This window comes from Epinephelus lanceolatus, chromosome 13 (assembly GCF_041903045.1).
Source record: "Epinephelus lanceolatus isolate andai-2023 chromosome 13, ASM4190304v1, whole genome shotgun sequence".
Classification (NCBI taxonomy): domain Eukaryota; kingdom Metazoa; phylum Chordata; class Actinopteri; order Perciformes; family Serranidae; genus Epinephelus; species Epinephelus lanceolatus.
In genome coordinates this window covers 10,702,921-10,725,487 of record NC_135746.1, presented here as the reverse complement: position 1 = coordinate 10,725,487, position 22,567 = coordinate 10,702,921, and the positions used below count along the sequence as shown (strand labels likewise).

Here is a 22,567-nt window from a genome sequence, read left to right as displayed (position 1 = left end):
ACCGACAGCCAACCCTCATGTGTTTTCTGGGTATGCAAGCTGTCTCTCGACCCTTTTGAAGACATGATATATGATGATGGTATGAGTTCACCAACTCCATGCAAACTTCCTTAAAATATGGATTCAAGGTCAGTCTACTTAATGCTGAATCCCTCAGCTGACAGTGAGCAGTCAGCTTAAAATCCTCCAGGAAATAGAGCTCCGACAGTTTAAATTCTCTTTTAATACTTTCGGCTTATCCAGTACTTCATCACTGTTTCATTTAACGGCCATAAGCAAAAACCGTCTTTAAAATATGCGCACGCACACACACACACACACACACTGAGGGGCATCCCTGACCCCGGGGGGAGCTCTCTTCAGTCTCTCTCAGTCTGCTTCTCCCACACTCTCTTTTTATTTTCTTTCACTGTTTTCGAACATTTTAACTAAACTCTGGAGGATCAAGTCGGGGTTTCCCCTGGTAACACACACACACACACACACACACACACACACAGTCTCTCCAAGGGTTCTCCCTGTCCCTGGCAGGGAAACACTGAACTGCGGGACTCCTGCCACACACACAAACAAGCACACACAAACTCACTGACAAACAGGGACACATGCTGTCTCTGACACAGGCGCGCGCACACACACACACACACACACACACACACACACACACACACACACAGCAAGTTGTTTTCAATATCAACAGTTTTCATCTCAGTGACTTCAGACTGATTCGAGTCCTGTTCTCACTCCCTCCAGCTCTGCAGTCCAGTTCTCTGTCTCTGTGATGGAGAGACTTTTCCTTCCACACAGAAATATTAATAATTGACTGTTAAACTAAAAGTACTGTCTGTTCCCTGTTATGTTTACTGGACAAGTGCGTGACAAGTCTTAAAAAATACAGTGTGAAATATCGAGATGAGCAAAAACACCAGCCAAAACTTTCTTTTCTTTATTCTCCTAAATTCTCCTGTTAGTAGATTTGAATTTATTATCTTGCTGCATGTTGCAACACCTCCGATAAGCTACAGTTTATCACTCTTTTTGAGTGAAATATTCAAACCAAAGACACAGTTTTTATGCCTGCTGCATTACATCAGATGGAAAAACTCCAGATGTCTTGTTCTGTGGGTTTAAACAATGCTTGGCTGTGCAGCGTTGTGAGCTACGGCTGGATGCAGCAGCACTAAAAATGAGGGAAACTGAAATGTTCTGAGGAGTTTCTACTTAAAGACGCAACAAACACTTTCATAACAGATTTTTATATGTGTGAATTAAGTTGACATTATCACAGACGTAAAATCCACCTTTAAATGATCACATCTGGTCAGTGAGTGCATCTTCAGTAATATAATATTTATACTGAAATCCCCTGTCCTACACAGGTGCAAATTATCTGTTAATGGTGTGATCTCACACACAGACAATTTCCTCTGGTCTGCAAATACCAGGAGAAATAATATTATGTCTACAAATAACCAAGAGAAGAAGAGCGATGGGAGGAGAAGAAAAAAGAGGAGGAGGAGGAGAGGACGGATAAGATAAGAGAGGAGAGGACCATAGAAGGCGATATATAACCCATGTCACATAATCTGGACCTGATGAAAATCCATCATCTGATAGCATGACTATCTATGGTTAGAGGCACACACACACACAAACACACACCTTTCAGACACATACTTTCTCATCACTCTCCCTCGCACTCTGTCTCTGTCCGAGGGAGTGAAGAGTCACATGAAGGGTTTTTCTCTGCACCACTGACGGAGAGTATAACACACACACACGTGTACAGATCACATGGTGGAAACTGACTGCAGGGCAGGGCAGCTGAGATGGGTCTCAGAGGGAGCTTGAACCTGGGACGTCATGAGGATTTCGGTATGTGCCCTTTGAAAACTTCAGTATTTCTAGAAGTCTCTTGAAAGGATCTCTTGGGTACATATCATTTGAAATGATGTTACTTGCTTAATCTTATTTTAGAACAGAATGCTGATTCAGTACGGTTTAAAATAAGATGAGGGTGGCCTGGAGGTGAAAGGGGTCATCCAGCAGAAGCCGTACTGGGAATCTTCCCGTGTCAATAACTGCGGTATCGCAGATACAAGCGGTCGAAATGAGTTTCCTCCGTGGGGTGGCTGGGCTCAGCCTTAGAGATACGGTGAGGAGCTCGGACATCTGGATGGAGCTCGGAGGAGAGCCGCTGCTCCTTCGCGTCGAAAGGGGTCAGTTGAGGTGGTTTGAGCATCTGATCAGGATCCTCCTGGGCACCTCCTGTTAGAGGTGTTCCGGACACATCCCTCTGGAAGGAGGCCCCGGGGCAGACCCACAACATGCTGGAGGGATTACATATCTCATCTGGCCTGGGAACACCTTGGAGTCCCCCAGGAGGAGCTGGAAAGTGTTGCTGGGGAGAGGGACGTCTGGGGTGCTTTGCTTGGCCTGCTGCCCCTGCGACCCTACATGGATGCTAAATAAACCAATCCAATAAGATGTGCCTCTATATACCCTAAAGCATTTATTCAGAATAGAACTTCTTGACTTGTGTAAGTGGTTTAGTCCACTGTGAAGCATCTAACCTGCCAGAAATATAACAGAAGAAGGTTTTTTCCCCAACTTTATTGACAAAATTAAATTCATTCAATACATAAAGTAAGAAGGGGAAGAAGTGGTTCCACCTGGTCATTTAATTGATAAAAATACGTAACGCAAGTGTAACCCATCTTATTTTATGTTGCTACAAATTACAGATGTCCTGTACACATCTCACATGCAGACTATTAGCAGATTCAACAATTTACCAATGTTCCCGATAAATAATTATTATGCACAGGGACTCTACAAATCAGCCTGTAGCAACAATGCTGCATAGGGCTACTGTTTCAAAATCAAAAAGCACTCACATACGAACGTAGCACTATCAGAGCACTAAATATTTTTTTTTATTTAATGAACCATTTGCGACACCCACCAGTTCACCTGGTAGAGCAAGCACCCCGTGTACAAAGGCTGTGTCCTTGCTGCGGGTTTGGTTCCAACCCACAGCCCTTTGCTGCCTGTCATTCCCCCTCTCGCTCCCCCTTTCACGCTAAGTTGTCCTATCAAATACAGGCAAAATGCCCCCAAAAATATCTTTAAAATAGGGATGCACCGAAATGAAAATTTGTGGCCGAAGCCGAAGCCGAATAATATTAAACGCTTGACCGAATACCAAGTACCGAATACCGAATGCCGTTGTTTAGTTTTTCATTAGTTTTTGCAGATGAACCCCCTCCAGATTAGTGTTGTCACGGTACCAAAATTGGGACCCACTGTACAATACTAGTGAAAGTATCACGGTTCTGAGTAGTATCACGATACCACAGCGAAAATTAGGCAGATGTGCCTTTTGTCATTCATAAAAAGATAAATCACTTTTCGATAATACATCAATGATATTTCAATGGAATAAATTACTTATTGACTTATTCATACTTCAAAAACAGCATCAATAAGTGATGAACATAGGGGGGATCAAAATAAAATAAATAAATGAAATAAGAATCAACCAGCCACCCTCCTCCCCTGACAAGTCCCTTCATAAGTAATGAACAGTCCCTAAAGTGCAGTGAGGCCTGTGGACCATTACCTGCCACAAAGAGAGAAATGTGAACATCTCCTTTCTCCTCTGACACGTCACATACCTGTGTGCCACCACGGCTCGGCTGTTCAGGTACCTTTGGGCAGTCATGACAACAAGTTATTCACCTGAAGCCAGACTTCTCCATCGCCGGTAAGCCGTTATAATGCGCCGCCGTATTTGACAGGAATATGTATTCCTGTCTGTGTCTGTGACCCCCATTCAACCCACAACCGACGGGATTCGCCATTTCGTTTCTGCTGCTGGTTGAAATCTGTACTCACACAGCGTGCTGAATGATTTATTTTGCCTGCAAAAAGTCGCAAATGCGAGTGCGTTGACGAACGGAGTAAAATATCGCCACACTGCCGACATTTTAATCCGTCCGTCAATGCACGCTGTTTGATTGCGTTATCAAAACACGCCGCTATTAGTCGGCCTTGCTTTTCACTTATTCCACCGAATGTGTGTTTTTTTGCAATATTTGCCGAATATATTCGGTTACCGAATATTCAGTGCATCCCTACTTTAAAAAGATTCATGAACCTTGGGGCATCGGTGGCTTAGTGGTAGAGCAGGCGCCCCATGTACAAGGCTGTTGTCGCAGTGGCCCGGGTTCGAATCCAGCCCGTGGCCCTTTGCTGCATGTCATCCCCTCTCTCTGTCCCTCCTTCACGCTTACCTGTCCTGTCCAATAAAGGCAAAATGCCCTAAAAAATATCTTTAAAAAAAAAGATTCATGAACCATTCTCCATCGAAATCAGCTAGGCAGGTGCGTAGTAACAATTGTTGCAGCCTGTCTTTTGCAGTGCACGAACCCCCTACATTTTAAAAATAAACCTGCATTTATGTGGTGTTGCAATAATCAGAAAAAATAGCTCTCCACTGGAAAAATTCACATAAGGCCAGTCTAACTCAAATTCAGCAAAAATGCTGGTACACAACTTGCCCAGTTAAGTTCATATTACACAGAAAAATGCCAGACTAAAGTAAATGTTTGGCTGATGTTTTTTGTGCCAATATTTTCCTGCTGAATGGACTATCCTGGGTTTACACATTCTCAACCCAACTCAACTTTTTTTTTTTCCTTTAGATTGGGCTGGATGTGACCGGTTTCTTCTGCTACAAGAGGAATTTATATTCTGATTGGGCAATTGTTGTGATTATTAGTGCAATTTTAGGGTCGACGTAAACGCACCTAATGTGTAGGTATGTCTTGAAATGAGCATTGTAAGCTTTCCCTGAATAAGTAAGTTAAAATGAAACAAAAGGCCAAAATTGTCATGAGTACAGTTTGCCCTCCTCACTGTCAACAGATCCACATTATCATCAGTGGACAGATTTCAGCCACTTTTTCTAGCTTCTAGTTACAGAAAATACAAAACTGATCAGGCTTTTCAGGCCATCCAAAAGGCACAGATAAGTCAAAGTGAACGGTATTTCCCTTTTTCATTTTTTCCCACCATCTTTAGCCAGTTAACAAGAGCGCAGGAGTATCAGGCTACAGCTTGGTAAGTAGCCAGGCTCTGCACTTTCTCTGTCAACTCAGACTGTCATCTATCTCCCATGTTGCCCACTTACAGCTGGTGTGTGTGTGTGTGTGTGTGTGTGTGTGTGTGTGTGTGTGTGTGTGTGAGCTGTGCAGGGCAACAGAGAGGGAGAAAAGAGAAAGTCTGGACTGTCTCAAGTGTGAGTAATAACAGACGTTGTCACAGTATGTAGATTTAGGAGCTCGAGACACTAAAATGCAATCAGAGGGAGGAGAGTTTTGTTTGTGTGCAATAAAAAAAATTAAAATCACTGCGACTATTAACAGGATTATTATCACTCAATAAAATCCAACATTAGAGCTGTCAAACATCCCTAAACAAAGACTAAATCCTGGGATAAAAAGCATTCTGTGAACCTGGAATCAAACACTGGCTGTATGGGTGACAGTACCTGACGATGGCTGGTGCGGAGGTGGATGATGGTAATGAGAAAGATGGCTCCGACTGACACAACAACACTCCACACTGAACACAGCCATGCAGACCACATCATGGCTACTGACAAGACTGATGATGTGTCCAGCTCTCCTGCAGCATGCCCAAACTCTGCCTTTAAAAACCAAGCACCTCGGACTCCTCATTCTACGCCCCACAAGATTTACGCGCGTGTGTGTGTGCAGGGATAAACAATTGTGCATCATTTGATTGGCAAAACAGAGGACAAGCATAATCTGGGCATGCAAATCTCCACACAGGTCACAGCATTTGAAAGACACAGACGGAGCTAAGTGTGTGTGAGTGGGTGTGTGAGTGTGAATGCACACTAAGTGTTGGGTAAATGTAGAGGCTGCGAGAACAAAAGCAAACTAAGATTTATTGTTTGTACATGTTTTTCTGCTTATATATGTTTGAGTGTGCACGTATGTTTGTGTGTAAACCTGTGTGTTTTTGTCTTGAGTAGGACTCCGTGTCGGTGTGTGTGCGTGTGTGAGAAACAGAATGATTGTGACAGAAGTTACAACGCGAGCTGAAATAGATAAAAGGAAACTGAGCTGATAAAGCTACTACGATGCACCGTCAGCCTCTGACATCTGACTTTTCATAAAGTGAAGACGAGCCATGCACACGACTATGGCTCAACTTTCTCTAGAGAGACTCTCGGCTTGTGGAACAATAATTTCGCAGCTGCCAGATCACCTTTTGTGAGCCTGTGAAAATAAAATTTGCATGAATGTGTCTAAATGTGTGACATGTAGATAACAAATGCTTGTGAAAAGTCAAGTTTCTAAAGTTTGTTCACAGGGAAGATTTTGCAGTTGTAGAAACTTTTAAAGGATGCATAAATTAGTTGGTTTATTTTGGCACAAATTATTTCAGCAGTGAGGTCAGGATACACAAAATATTGAAGACAAAAAAGCAATTGATAAATATCCAAGGACAGATTCAAAGCAGGAAATCATGTGCGCATATCAGCAATCAAGAACTTTTGACCCTGCCTTTAGAGCCGAATCCAACAAGACAAATGAGAGCATGTCAAAGGGTAACTTCAGTGTTTTGAACCTGGACCCTATTTCCTCATGTTTATGTGTCTAAGTGACTGATGAGAGAAACAGTTTTTTAGAACTGATCCAGCAGCTGCAAAACAGGCTGCATCGTAACCACTTTGGCATTAGTGCGTCCACTACAAGTGGGGTTTTTTTGCCACTAACAAGCTCAAATTGTTATTATAAGTATCTGACAATCTTGTAGGAAGGATCCCTACACACGTCGACCTTTCTGTTCAAGAGTGTTTAATTAGAAACCACCCCAAAAGTGCTTTCACAATACCCACCAGACTCCATTTAAATACACAGTAATTTTAGCATGTATAGAGCCAGCATATTTTAACATCTAACTGTGTGAATTAAGGGTTTATTTCAACCAAACCAGAGCTGATTGTTGGAACAGTGGAAAGATGTACCAAGATGGCCTCTGTGAGTTTTATTTCATTTCTGTTGACTTTGAATAAAGTGTATTTTACAATGATTAAATTACTATTTATTTAAATCTTACTCTTTAACAAAAAGGTCTGTCTCTGTAGGGATCCTTTCCATAATGTTGTCAAACACTTTAAGCTTGTTAGTGGACATATACTGACATTGCACAAATGCCCTGAGTGGTTATATCACAGCCTGTTCTGCCACTGCCAGACCCCATTGAAATTAACAGTAATTTTAGCATGTATAAAGCCAGCTTAATTTTACATCTAACTGTGTGAAGTACGGATTTATTCCAACCAACCCAATTAGGTTAAGTGTGCTCCAACACTATCGTCCCCACTATCATCCAGTTTTATTCCGTCTTCTTTTTATTTTGAAAAAATCTCTGCACACCTGAACATGTGACAGGTGCGTCGGAGGAGGTGCAATGTTTAAGACAAAGAGAAGAGCTCACTCACACTGCCCCACCTATTGCTGAATTTATTTTATTTAACATAACATTTCAGTCCTTCATACCATCAGGCATAAGGATCAAAATGAAAATAAAAATTTCAGCAATAAATGAGACATTTAGATTCAGATTCAAACAACTTTATAAATCCCACCAGGGGCAATTTGTTTGAACAGTATGTGCCTTTTACTATAACATAACACAAATATAAATGAGTAATAAAATAAAAAAACAGAATAAAAAAATATGCCAGGGAGTTCAGTGGAAAAAAGGAATCTATAAATAATAAACGTTAATGGACAGATTATCATAGAAGAGATAAAAAACAATAAAAAATTAAAATAAAAAACAAAAAGAATACAATAAATAAAATTTAAAAATAAAATAAAGAAATAAAAAAAAGAAATAAAAACTATAAAAACAAAAATTTACAGAGAATTTAAAAAGACGAATAGCAGAAGGAATAAAAGATTTTGAATACCGGTTACAACTGCAACAGAGAAAATTCGCCTGCAAGAAATTGTCCAGTAGAAGCTAAAATAGTTGTGACTTTCTGGAGAATATGTTGATTGCAAAAACCGGTCCCGTCCTGTCTTAAATCTTAACCTTAAAGCAGATTTTAACAATGTCATTCACAATGCTATTAACAGTGCGGGACCTCTTTTCCCACTTCTTCACATTCATTATTTATTTCATGTGTCTGTTTCAGCTGTGCTTACTTGCATCTAATTTTTTTTATCTTCACACTATCTACACAGCGTTCATAGCTGCAACTTCCATGGTAGCTAATGCGTTTTGCGGCACATTGTGTTTCCACATGGAATGAAATGTGGCAGATGTATAACCTTTTGCTTGCTTTGCTTAAATGAGCAAACAACAACAATTCAAGACCTCCCTCAAAGTCTTTTTTTTCTGACTCACTGGTGTCCGGCAGTCTCCATGTCTCTCCTATCTCTGTCCCCAGACCAGCTGGATGACAGGAGGGGAGCAGGAAAACAGTAAAGTTTCCATTGAGAGAGGAGAGACACAGAGAGAGAGAAAGAGAGAGAGAGAGAGAGAGAGAGAGAGAGAGAGAGAGAGAGAGAGAGAGAGGAAACAGTAAGAGAAGGAACTTCTTGCAGACAGGAAGTGGGGGGGTTGCCGCTTGCCTCAGCGACAGTATTTTCCACATCCGCCGCTGACTACAAACAAAAGAAAGAAAGAAAAAAAAAAAAGAAGGCCTTGCCCTCTGTAAACAACAGAAAGAGCACGGAGGAAAAAAGAAGCACTGAGGCAAAGAGTTTCTTTTGGCCCCCTTGATTATTATCTTCTCTAAATGTGCATCATGGTTTTCAACATCTGCAGATACATTTTATCGTGCACTTTGCACAAGACAAGTTATTTCAGAAACTATCACTTGGAGTAGTGAAAAGGGGTGTTGCCGCAATCAATATGCACAGATAAAGATGTTTTTCTTTCCACTAATGGTAAAATAGGGCAACCAGATACCACTCATTTGCATGCACGGAGGAACGACACGAGGCAGAGTGGTGAGAATGGTTTAAAAAAAACTTGGGGCAAAGGGTGACTCTGGGTTACAAATGTGTAAAAGAAGCAGGGGAAACACTGATGCGTGCTGATGTTTTCAACAGAGGAGCGCTGAGGAAACAACAAGCCTGATATCGCTCACCACAAAGTCCCCTTGCAGATACAAATATTGCAACTGTCTGAGTCTGCAAAGTTTAGACTTGTGAGGCACACACACACACACACATTCACATGCAGACAAAATTACACTGCAGGGAGCGCGACGCAGTCTAAACAACGTGCAAAAGATGCTTGGAGAGTGCATGATAAATTTCTTAGCAACAAGGCCGGCCAGTGGAAAAACAGCTTTGCAAAAACGTCGGCTAAAGGCGAGAAAAGGGACAGCTAAAGGAAAAAAGGGGTTAGATGTTTGTGATGTGGCCATTCAGTTATGTTGTAACTAAATACTGTAGTCTGATAAGCGAGAGTTGTTTCCAAATTGAGGTCGCTATGGAACATTAAAGAGCATATCAGAGTTTAGATCTCGCCGCAACTCTGAGAGCACTCTAAATTAAATTAACTGAATTGTTTTGGGGGTTTCTTCTCTTGCTCACTAACAAGCAGGATCTGGCTACATAAACATGGTCATGTTGAAGTGGAAACAAAGAACTTTTCAACTCTGCAAAATGTTTTTTTTTTTTTTTTGGCGTCGCCGCTTTCACAAGACAAAGGGATCGCCCTCTTTTTTCCGTTAGAGCCCAGCAAACAATCACATTAATATCTGGGTTTCAACAAAGGTTGTCCCCTGGAAGTCGAAGATTCAAACCATCAATCAGGGACCCCTCAGTCAAGTGAAATTCAAGTTGGGCAGTCTTTTTTGTTTGTTTGTTTGTTTTTGTTTGTTTTGAGGGGGGGGTGTCAGTCAGTGAACAGTGTACCTCCAGGGACGTTTTGGTCCCCAGATTTAGCTGCAGAGTGAACGCTCTTCACTTTCATGCTGCTCTCCTGTACAGGTAGCTGTAGACTCAGACACAGGGTGAGTCTGAGGCAGCTGTTTGGAGGAAGAGAGGCTTCGACTGTTCAGGCTCTGGAATAACATTGTCTTCCTCCTTCTGCCTAGAAGCGTTGTATTTATAGCTCACATCAACTTAATACGGCACAGTCTCTTGCTTTTGTTTGATATCTAGCGTCGGCAAAAACTGTTGCTGCACATTTCTGATCCATCCTTAGTGTAGGTAGCACGCATTAGCCTGGAGGGCTAACTTTTTTTATGCTGACACCCTGAATCATCAAATTTTATTCATATAGCACTTTTCATATAAACAGAATGCAACACAAGTTTGACATATAACATACGCCTCAGCAGCATTTTGTAAACAATAACAATGGCATAACATGCTAACAATCATTTATCGCCTCTATTATATGGTGGTTGATCTCGTCCTTCTTCTTTGAGTTAGCTGCTAACTGCTATCAGCTACTTTAAAAATCTCCCGCAGTGGATCGCACACATAACACGTCATGAAAACGTCACATCTGTGCCACCCATGATTCCGTCCAACTGGCTGTCCTGTTTATACAGACATCCCTTTAGCACGGTTACTACATCCGATGCTGGCTTAAAGGCAAGACAACTCTGTCCCCCCATTCCACAACTCGACCTTTTATACAGAGCGGTGAAACAGAGTAATAGCGTGACATTCACACCTTGGGGAGGCTGTGTAAAAGGGGCTTAACTCTCAAACTCTATATGCAAAGATGGAACGATTAGTCAAATATTGAATAGCCAAATCTGATTTAACAGTCATAAATCTGAGTCTGGTCCAGCCCCTGTTTCAATTATACATATATATATATATATATATATATAGCAATAAACAAAGATAGGTGAACGGCGGAAAAATGGGAGATCGTACTCAGTGCCTGGAGCAGGCAGAACTGCAGAGTCAAAGCAAACCTTACAGGGAACCAATCTGAAACCTGCTGGTGTCATTACTGTAAAGCTATTACACCGTGCAATCAGCTTTTACTTCATAATGGTAGGTTAAAGCAATATGAGTGCTTTAATATCCAACTTTTAAATCATACTTAAAAAAGGCACAGACATTAGCCAAAAAGTCTCAACAAGTTCTATTAATAAAGCCATGACACTCGGTCTGCAAGGCGTACTTTACATCCCTTTTTCTGCACAAACACTTGTATTCATATATTCAGCAGGGTTTCCCCAGTGCGTCTCTGACAGCCCTGAAACCATGTGAAACCACACTTCACTTCTGCACTGGATCCCAGACTCAATACTCTTTCACCCAAAATGTCAGATTCACTAACTGCAGGCCGACCCGACTCCTCCGTGGACAAGGAGGGGTTAGGGGGGCATGAACACACACACATGCATGCCCTCTCACACAGAAACACCAAATAGAGAATTGACCGGTGTTTCCCCTCTCACAGTAAACCAAATAGGCACTCTGCAACACACACACGCACACACAAGAGTTGGACACACACCCATAAACTTACAGACTCTCTGCCACACACACACACACAGCTGTGAGAGGGAAACTCGGTTTGACGTCACAGGGTTGCTAGGCGACCAGCCGCCGTGGTAGAGAAGATTTTCCACTGCAGTGCAAACACAGTGTGTGTGTGTGTGTGTGTGTGTGTGTGTGCTGATATTTTGTGCCGACCCACTTGAGTTACAGTTCAGGACATAAAAATGAGTTTTCGTTGAGTCCACCGCAGAAACTCTTTTTTTGGTATTAGAGATGAGCTCAGACTCACGGCTGGGTAAACAAGTGCAGGTGAAGATTAACGTTCGGGTCAGTGTGTGGCCGCGTTTCAAACGGTCATGAAAAAAGGGATGTGAGTCAGTGTGACATTAGTTACAGTAGAGAAAGTGTGTATCTGTGTGTATACAGTGTTGTGTTGTTCTTAAGAATTCAACTATGCAGTGTGTGAAGAGGGTGTGTCGCTGTTAGCGTACAGTAAGGGAGCATGTCATTCATGGTAAGGGTGCAGTCTGCATTCCAAAAGACAAATCTGTTTATACAATGGATGCTTATTCTGAAGGACCATAGGTGCATCGAGATGTGTCAAAAACTGTGATGCATCTCAAGCTTTAGTTACAGTGCAGACAGCACGAGGAACACCACACCTTCTGCATCATTTATAGTGAGTCCTGCCCCACTTCCGTTCTACTGTAGCTTCTGCTCCGCTAGCTTTCAGTCATCAATCTCTCTGAAAAGTTGAAACATGATTGTGGGGTTTTCTGTTTAGGTTTAAGTGCAGCTCCCACTCAGTTTTGACCACAAATTTATATATAACTACCAATCAAAGCTGTCGTTGTGGAGTAAAGAAAATGATCTTGCAACAATCAATTAATCTACTGATCGCCAGTGGTGTCAAACTCATTTTAGTTCATGGGCCACATACAACCCAATTCGATCTCAGATGGGCCGGACCAATAAAACCATCACACAATAACCATCAGCTCCAATATCTTCCCGTTTTTTGTGTAAAGAATTACAAGTACATTCTGTAGATGTTCATCCTTTTACAAAACAGACAAACAGCCTGAGATGTCTTAAGAAAAATAAGTGCAACTTCAACAGTATGTCTCTGTTTATCCACTTTCAGTCAGTTGACTTCTCACTGTCATTACACGTGCATTTATCCAGACATTTCCTGATAAAGATTCTTCTGAACTGAAGCACGAAGAAGGCAACACTATTACTACTTGTTTAATTTGCTCCTGAAACCTGGCACCTCTTAGTCATCTAGTGCGCCAGACTGGACCCACTGGCGGGCCAGTTCTGGCCAACAGGCTGTTTGTTTGACACCCCTTTTAACGGCTATAGAATGTAAAAAAACAAGGAGCCAATAACAATGACTCAAGGCCAAAGCTGAAGACTTCAAAACTAAAACTTTATTATTTTGACATAAAGCAGAAACTAGCTGTAAACCGTCATACTTAAAAGCAGTGTTAGAAGTTATGTGTTAAAAAGAAACATGTTCGAGTACTCAGATTACTTCTTTGCTCCAACAAGTAATGTAACACGTTAATTTTGCATTTAAAGTTATCACTTATTTACATTTAAAAATAATACATCTGTTATTTAGAGGTCAGCTGTGCCTATATGTCTGCTGTCAGACAGAGGCAAATTTTGTCATTTTATTTTGCTGAATCAATGGTCTACGTCTGAAGAACGAACGCAGCAGGCAGAGACGGGAAAACAGCAGTAGAGCCAACATATTTTTTACATCTAACTCAGTGAATTAAAGGTTTATTTTAACCGAACCAAAGTTGATGATTGCTGGAACGGTGTCTAACCAAGTTTGCTTAGTCACTTTTTTTTCAGTTTTATTTTGTTTCTGATTAATAAAGAAACTACGTGTAAAGATATTTCCTTTTTTGACATTTCAGTACATTCACAGGTTCATTAAGCTTTGTGCCCTCTGGACAATATAACCAACAACTGCTAGGTACTGCAAATAGGGTTTCATTTTGGGTATTGCAAAAGAACTCTAACGTGTTACTTCTCTAATTAGGTAAAGCTGTAACCTAACAAGTTACTTTGTAATGGCAGTAATCTTGTAATTACAATTAAAAGTAAAGTTACTCAACACTGTTTGAGAGGCAGGAGCCTGGAAATGTTGATCATTAAGGTAATGAAAAAAAAAATAGTTGGAGATTGAAGGAGAACTACACCCATTTTCAAAAGTTATAGATGTTATTCCTATGGTCTAAGACGGTCCAAAAATATTAACAATCATAAGAAACTCTCCCAAACCCAAGAACAAGAGTGCTAAAACTCAAATTTGTGATGTAATATTGTATAAAGTCTGGAGCTGCTCCACAGGCAATGAATGGTAAAAGATGTTATAGATGATACTGAGAGCACCCAGGGAAATGTTCCGAGTATATGGGTACATTTTCTGTTTCAGAACTGAGAATTCTTAAAGCTCATTTGGATATAATAAAGAAAACAAACCATCTATAGGTCAACAAAATCATTCACTCTCTCCATTCATTGTCTATAGAGCAGCTCCAGACTTCCAGACATCACAAATTTGAGACTTTTCTGGTTTCTGGCTTTAAAAGAGAGTACTTTTGTTCCCAAATACTGATTTAACTTTTCCTGACCATGGAAATAACATATTGAAGTTCCTAATTTAGGATGTGTTCCCCTTTAATCTTAATCTGTCGATAATGATTGACTCATTGACTAATTGTTGAACTAATGAAATAGGTATTTCAGTTTTATTAGGAAGTACACTTGTACATTAAGTCGGGCCAGCTTCTGTTTACGCACATAACCTTCAGTTGTAATGCCATCTGACCAGCTGTTTTGAGGATATGATCATTTTGTAATCAAATATTGAATATCTTATTACCAAAGCCAATTTCCAAGTGTTTTGCATTTCCATGTATCTCTCTGAGGTTTCATCTGTGGCCATTTTGTTTAAAACTACTCTGATGGGTGTGCAGCTGATGCTTAAAGGTAAAAAACAAGATGCTGCTGGCAGATCCGTCTCCTTTCATTCCCCAGAACTCAACTGAAATTTTGTACAAAACCCACAGATGCCAATCTTTTGCAGGTGTCCTTTCACTGCCAATTTACTCAAACTAGGAAAACACACTGGCAGTATGTGCCTTCTAACCTTGGAGAGATGCCCGACAGTCAAAAGATCAGCCAAGCAGCGTCTATATAAGGCTCTGTTCAGATTCCAGCCTCTACCAGTTAAGCGTGCACTCTCTTCAGAAAATGAATTGATGTATCCAAAGCTGATGACCGAAGCTTAATAGATATGTTTACACAAAAAATAAAGATGTCATGCTTACTTGGGAGAATCACATGAAGGGGCATTCAATAATTAAAACCACTGAATGGAGGGTGAACTCAGTTGTCAGGGTAAAAACGCAGAGCTCTTTAATCCAAGATGTAAACCTATAACTGTGATGAATGTCTTCAGCACAGAGCACTAGTCTTATCTTTATATTTTTCACCAAGCATGCATCCATCTTTCTCTGCACCCTTGGCGTGTATACACCAGAGCTATACATCTTTGCATTTCCCAGAACATGTTTAACTGTCCCAGAGTTTGAATAATGTCCTCAAAGTGTTGTGCTCAATGTTAAATGCCAAATAAAGTCAACTCACTCCTGCAATAAATAGCCATGAGAAAAAGAGACATGTTTCCCTTCATGTCAAGACGACATGGCTAATATGCAGTAAATATTGTACAACTTTTCCTCTCACGCTCTCTTTCTTTTATCTCTGCCAGTCTCACTCTGTTCTTCCTCTCTCGGTATCACTCCTCTTCTCTCTGTCCCTCTCCTCTTTCCTACACACCTCCCACACACGCTTTAAGTGTTTCTGCACATTCGCACTCCTGCATACATACGTACATCCTTAAAACTACGGATCAGGAGCTGCGACAGGCTGCAGACAAGAACAAGAATAACCCGCATGTTTGACATCTCTGTGCTGCTGGGGGGAAACCCAGACTTTTACTAGCAGCTATGAAGCGTCGTCCTTGAGTCAGCTGCCTGCTAACCTCCAGCTGGGGCTTCTGTCTCTTTCTTTGACTGGATTAAGCAAAAAACAATGACCGGAAATATGCAAAGAGCAATACAAACAGTATTCAAATCCATCAGCCAAATCCATTTAAACAAATGCTTTGTAATCCGTGTCACCTGGGACAACAAGGACATTGGTTTAGGGAGGGGTCATTTGATTAAATATGCAAGAAAACTGCATAAGAAGAAGAATATTAAAAAAAATCTGTTGCTGCTGCCTCTCATAATGAAAGCAAACATGGAAAAAACTTGTATGGAAACATGTAGATGTATTGATTGCAGGGTGATAAGTATTCAAATGCTTGTATGATTAGTCTTGTACACTCACATGAGGGACACCGCTTTGTGCTAAAGATAATATACAACATCATATACAACTGCTTAAAGATCCCATATTATATATTATGTCAGATTTCCACATCTTCTTAAAAAATAAAACAGGTATAGGTGCTATATAAATACTGGAAAAGTATCAAAATGCTCAGTCCACAGAGAAATGCACAAAGTTCGTATGTAGAAACTGTGCCTTTAAACGAGCTGTTCGGATTTCTGTGACTTTGTGATGTCACAACTATACTATAGATAGAATCACAATATTTATTTATAATATTTACTATATTGACTCCCTTTCCACTTTCAAATCCTGGCTGGAAAAACACCTTTTCAAGTTAGCATATCTGGTCTGACACACATATTGAGACTTGCAATGATTTACGATTTCTGTCATTTTATTAAATTAATTTTACTGTATATTACGGAATTGTTTAATTTCATGATCTATCGATATATCGCTGTTTTAAAGGCGCCTATAAATAAAATGCATTATCATTATTAATATCATTAATAACTTGTAGCTAGGTAGAAAGTCCTTGCATCATGTACATAAAATCAAATGCTGCTGAGCAGACGCTGCCTCATTTAGTTAGTTTATAGTCACCTAAAAGGCCTACCAAAATAAAATCACTATCAGCTGAAGTGTACACTTTATTTAGAGTATTATCACTGTTTTACCTAGGGAATTGAAGCTGTTATATTCAGACCACCAGACACATTTACTCAGTGTTCTGCTGCATCTACGGCGGCATCCATTGGTTCGTGTGTCAGGTACAGCAAAGCAAATATTGAAATGTAGCGTACCCTTACACTAATATTGATTTTTAAGTGGCTAAAACACACTTTGCTGTGGCCTCTGTCCACATTAGTACATGGCTTTGCTTCCGGGCCAGTAGATTTGGTTTATCAAGGATGATAGCATAGCAACAAGTACATAAAATAGTCACAGCATAAACGTCAGATAGGTCGGACCACAGTATTTAACTATTTATCTTTATCTTTCCGGCTAAAAATTAAAAACAGGAATCAAGAAGTTTGCCAATTTTACATATCTCTGCAAATGTAATCATCTCCCACTTTTCTACCCGGCAGTAATTGCTGTTGTTAGCTTGACGTCACGGTGACTTGGTCTACACAAACCATTTGAAACATGAACATAAAAGGGTGTTTTTGTATTTCTTGTTGGTATGTTTTGCAGTGTATGTGAATGACATCAGCTAATAGGAAGTAAACATGGACCCAAGCTGTTGCCTTGCAATGTAATTACAGTGAAACAGCCGATAAAGAGAAGAACTGAGGGTTTCAGACAGATAACAGGTGTATTCAGACAGACCGCATGAGAAAAATAAGGTGGTTTTTGAACATTAAAGTGTTTAAACATGTACTAGTAGAAACCCAGAATACAACTATGAAGCTGGAATGAGCATTAGATGGGACCTTCAAGCCACAAAGTCAAAAAGAGCTCCTAAAAAGGGAAACTTAAGGGACTGGCAGTGGCACATTGTTTAAGAAACCCTGGTAAAATCAGTTATACAATCCTTGTTTAAATCGTGTTTCAAAGCAGAAGTGAAATGGCCCCGTGAACTCATCCTGGCTACAAATAAAAACACATCCACCCACCCACCTACGCACACACACAGACCCAAACAGGCCTCAGCCTCCTCTTTGAGCGGCATCCAAAATGCAGGCAAAGCCTAAGTGTGTGTGACTGGCAAATTCTCTTGCTTTTCCTTTTTCTATCACCCGTGCTCTTTCTCTCTCTCTCTCTCTCTCTCACACACACACACACACACACCCTCACATTACCCACACTAAATACACCCCTACACACACACATACAAACACACACACACACACACACACACACACACACACACACAAACACAGGTCGGGGCACAGAGCTAGCTTTGTTACTGTGAATGTCAACCATTACTCAGGCAGAGAGCTCCAGCCAATTTGACAGAGGAGCACCCAGCAACATGCACAGGCACATTCAAACACACACTGACACACACACACTCTGAGGCACAACAGAGACCCACATCGAGACAAACTCTTTCCCAGATCTGGCCAGATTAGTTGCAAAATCACCAGTTCTGCACCAGTTAGGTTTTCAGTATACATGACCTTTGTCAAACTTCTCAGATTATTGAAAACTATCCAACCATATCCTGCCGAGAAAAATGGTCAAAACCAAACTACACATTGCACCAACTGAAAACTATGATCTAATAAAATTAATTGATGCAGTCAATAGGAAACAAGAATGATGCATAATTTCCACTGCATGGTTCAGCTTGACTCAACTCATTTTTAGCACCAGTACTTGATTTTGTTTTCTACTGCAGAATCTGTGCGGTGTTTATATGCTCTCCAGGTTCTCCAGCTTCCTCCCACAGTCCAAAGACATGCAGGTTAGCTAATAGATGACTTTCAATTGTCCGTAGGTGTGAATGTGAGCGTGAGCGCTTGTCTGTCTCTATGTGTCAGCCCTGTGATAGTCTGGCAACCTGTACGGGGTGTACCCTGCCTCTCACTCACAGTCAGCTGGGATAGGCTCCAGCTCTATGTAGGCGGAATTCTTAGCTGACTGTCACAGTCAACTGCCAATTCAACATCGTCCATCAACATTAGGCAGAGAGACAACAGTTGAAAATTTGCTTTTTGACTACTGGCACACACAGGGATGATGATCAATGTGAACTATCCCTGAGAATAATTGAATAAAATTTAAAAATAGTGACATCACATAAAACTGCCGTGACATCATCTTTAACTCTACACTTGCTAGATCTTTTCATCTGCAACTAAACAGAGGAACATCTGCACTTTGTTGTAAAGTCTCTATTGATGGTAGCTTGGCTTATGTCTAGTATCGCACTAGTGACAGTTCTCTCTGACCAACCACTGGTCTGCAGTGTTTTAACTCCACCTTCTAGAATCGGCTCAGCGCGCTAGGAACCTCAGCGGAGGTTATTCCAAAAAAGTAGCAGGTACCATCCACAACATTTGCCAATGAAAAACCAAAAAAGGACAAGTCGAGTTGAGCAGAACTGTGTCATACCACGCGGTGGACACGCAGCATAAGATTCTATAGAGATGCTAGCTTCGCTGTGAGCCTGCACTTAGGCCAAATTATTCTTTGAGCTAAATGCTAGCACCAGCATGCTAACATGCCTACAGTGACAATATGCTGATGTTCATGAAGTACCATGTTTATCATCTTTTGTAATCATGTACCGTTACCTTTGTTAAATGTTGCTGTTGTCCCTGGTTTTAAATAAAAAGAGGAAAAGATCATTAGCCGCTAGGCTAATTTATACAATGTAAAATACCATAGGCTTGTGCTAATAACATTAGCATGTTGTATTTGTGGGGAAAATGTGTCCAGATAAAGACAAGTGTCTGTCTGTGACTGCTGTGAGATATAGTGAAGCTGGCTTGTGTACTTGTGTTTGAAATTGTCTCTATTAAGCCATGTTTAATGTGTGTTTAATGTGTGTTTTGAATCAACTAAACTTTACAGCACTTCACAGAAAACCCACCGCCCACTAGTGTTTTGGAGGTGTAACTGCAGAGTGACACAGACACACCGCCGCACAAGTATAAATGCTCACAACGGCATAGGCTACGGCGTAAGGTCTGCTGCATAACTATAAATCCTGCTTTAGTTTAGCATGTTAGCATGCTAACGTTGGCTAATTAGTACTGTGCCCATTTTTGTGATCATCTCCAACAATCCAATCTATGTAGTAGATGTTGAGGTATTTCAAAAGTTAAGTAAAATGTTTGCCCAGCTGGTGGCGCAAGAGGAAAAGTCAGAGAATCACTTAAGTCAGTCAATTCCTCCTCAGGAGAACATGAATGTCTACAGAAAACTTTATGGCAATCCATCAGATAGTTGTTGAGATAATTCAGTCTAGAAAAAAGTGGTGGGCCATCCAAAAGACCAACAATGCCATTGCACATGGCAAAGACATTTGGTGTATTCGTGTAAATTGAAAATTTGTAACATTCTCAGATATTCCTTTGCTGGATAATCTATTTCTCTGACTTTCCCCATGTGAGTAATATTTGGCAATCCCATGCAGTTTCCAAGGTCATCACCACTCGAAACTACAAAAGGTCTACAGAATTACAAGTAGGTTGTGGATACATGCACACACAAGCAGATACACCCTCACTTGACTCTACTTACCGCTCTCTGTTGAGACGTGAGGACTGCAGGGTTGAGAAGCTGATCTCCTTTCTCTGTGTCACTGGAAATATCCTCCTCCGACTCTTCCCAAGATGAGGAGAACCCAGCCGAGGAGGCAGAGGAGGATGACAGCTTCCTGAGGGAGCGGTTGGAGTTTGGCCCCGGGATAGGGCTAGAACTGGGGCTAGGGTGGCAGCCTAGTCCCTGGTCTGAGCCGGGAACTTCAGAAGTTTGAGGCTGGCTTTCCAAACCGTGGTCAGTTATTATGACTGCAGGGATGGAGGGAGGGATGGAGGGCGAGTGGTTGGAGGTGTGATCGGTGATGTCCTGTAAGCACAGGGTGCTCTCACTGTTTTGTGCCCGAGGTAAAGCATCGGTCTCTGGGTTAACCTCTGACCTGTTTGCCTCTGTCAGCATCTCAGGACAAGACCAGTCTGCTGTCTCATCTCTCACATCCCTCTGTGTCCGTTGTCTTTCATCTTCCAACATTTGTTTGTTTTCTACCTCCCCTCTGTCTTTTTCTCTCAGTCTTTCTCCCTCTTTTTTCTCTCCATCTGTTGTTGCATCTGGGTTTAATGTCTCAAGGGAACCCTGAGCAACAAACGGTCCATCTAAACAGGGAGTTTGCATTATTTCCGTATGCCGACCATTTTGACCAATGAGTGTCTTGTCTGTGTTTGTTTTAGTATCACTGTCCTCATCGTCTTTCTTTCCTCTTTCTCTCCTTTCTTCTTCCATTGTGTCCTCCTCCCTTTCTCTTCCATTTTGGACAACACAGGGAACTTTACTTTCTTGCGGGTGGGTCATTGGGCATTCAAGGCCTGCGTTTTGTTGGCTGGGAGAGGACGGGGTTTGGCTAGTTGCTCGTCTTGGAGACCGAGGGCTGCGTTGGAGCTCAGTGTTAAGCACTTGGGCACGAATTCCGGATATGTGGGCCTCGAAAATTCCCACTTTTCCCCTGACCTGGAAGAGACAGAGAAAATGAGAGTCTAAATGCAGCTACAGTTTGGTTTCCTTGGTCTAACTGAAAACACGTTGGGTGCATTTGTTCTTATTTGGGTTAGGTGCTTATCATTTCACAGGTGCACTATTGACAGATTAACCGACAAGACAAAAAAAGAGCAACTCATCATCATAGTGTACAACCAATACTAAGAAAATGAAAAAGAAATGAGCTCCTAGAGTTTTCCCATATTTGGCATTAAACAGACTAAACTGAAAAATGAGTTGGCAGGCTACACATTTAATGTGTGACTGTCTGCAGTCTGCAGTACAAATGTGGGTTGACTCTCAACTAAATACAATAAAGAATACAAACATGGAGCTAAAATTAAACAAATAAACTGCTTATGTAAAATCTTACTCAAATTTATGGAGATAGCACAGCATTGCATTACACTATACTATATATCGATCACCAGATTTACATTCTAAGCAGTTTGTATTGATACTAAACCCTGAAGATTACATTTGGATCTATCATTAGTTTAACGAATGCATACTCAGACCAAGGGTGAAGACTGTCAGTCATCCAGGTCATGGTAATCTTAAGTGCTATATCATAGGCAACTGGACTTGCTTACTTGCTTCAAGCGAGTCCAGTTGCCTACGATATAGCACTTAAGATTACCATGACCTGGATGACTGACAGTCTTCACCAACATGTTGCTAAACAATTTGGGAAGAATGCCCTTCGACTCATACTGGAGTTCTCAAGCAAATCTAGCTGCCTACGATATACCACTTAAGATTCAGTCCAAGGGAAAAACAAAAGTTAAGGCATGATGGATGATGATAGTAGGAAAATCCAACTGGAAATGAATTGGAGGAAGTATGAAACATTCTTTAAGACAAAATATAAAATCAAAGCAGTAACCTCCGATGCTGAACAATGAAGCTAATGCATAGATTGTATAATATTATGGACGTACCTTCCATGACATCACCCATTGGTTTGTGGACACTTGTTCTAATTCCTCAAGTTTGGAATTACGGCTATCTTGGTTTGTTAGTTGCTATGAATGCTTAAATTAGCTTAAAAGACCAAAACCATTTTTTAGTACCAGGCTGTAAACAACTCCGGCAGGTCTATGTGGACTGAGCTTATTTTTGAGCCAGCCTCTAGTGGCCATTAGAGGAATTGCAGTTTTTGGCACTTGAGCGTGGGCTTCATTACTCAGCCTGGGAGGTTGCGGCTTGTTAAAATGCCCAAATTATCAGCAGAAATAAACATGTTTGCAGCCTGGTACAAAAAAAAGTTTTGGTCTCTATAGCTAATTTCCTCGTTCAAAATGAAATCCAATCATGTGGAGACCTTAGTCCAAACACTCATGTGATTGATGCTCTTTTCTTTTGTTCTGCTGAGCTTTCAAAGCTTGAGTAAATGTAGTATTTTTGGATTACTGAAGCAGGCTGAA

The 22,567-nt window shown here is 41.0% G+C and overlaps 1 protein-coding gene across 2 annotated transcripts in view; it reads right to left on the bottom strand.

The window, feature by feature from the left end:
* The window catches only part of LOC117270835 (uncharacterized), a 49,290-nt gene that overhangs the window by 12,425 nt on the left and 14,298 nt on the right, over window positions 1-22,567 (bottom strand). For both annotated transcript variants that reach the window (XM_033648747.2, XM_033648748.2), the window contains exon 5: window positions 20,151-21,113. In XM_033648747.2, coding sequence (XP_033504638.2) covers window positions 20,151-21,113 — 963 coding nt within the window. The remainder of the gene's footprint in view (window positions 1-20,150; window positions 21,114-22,567) is intronic.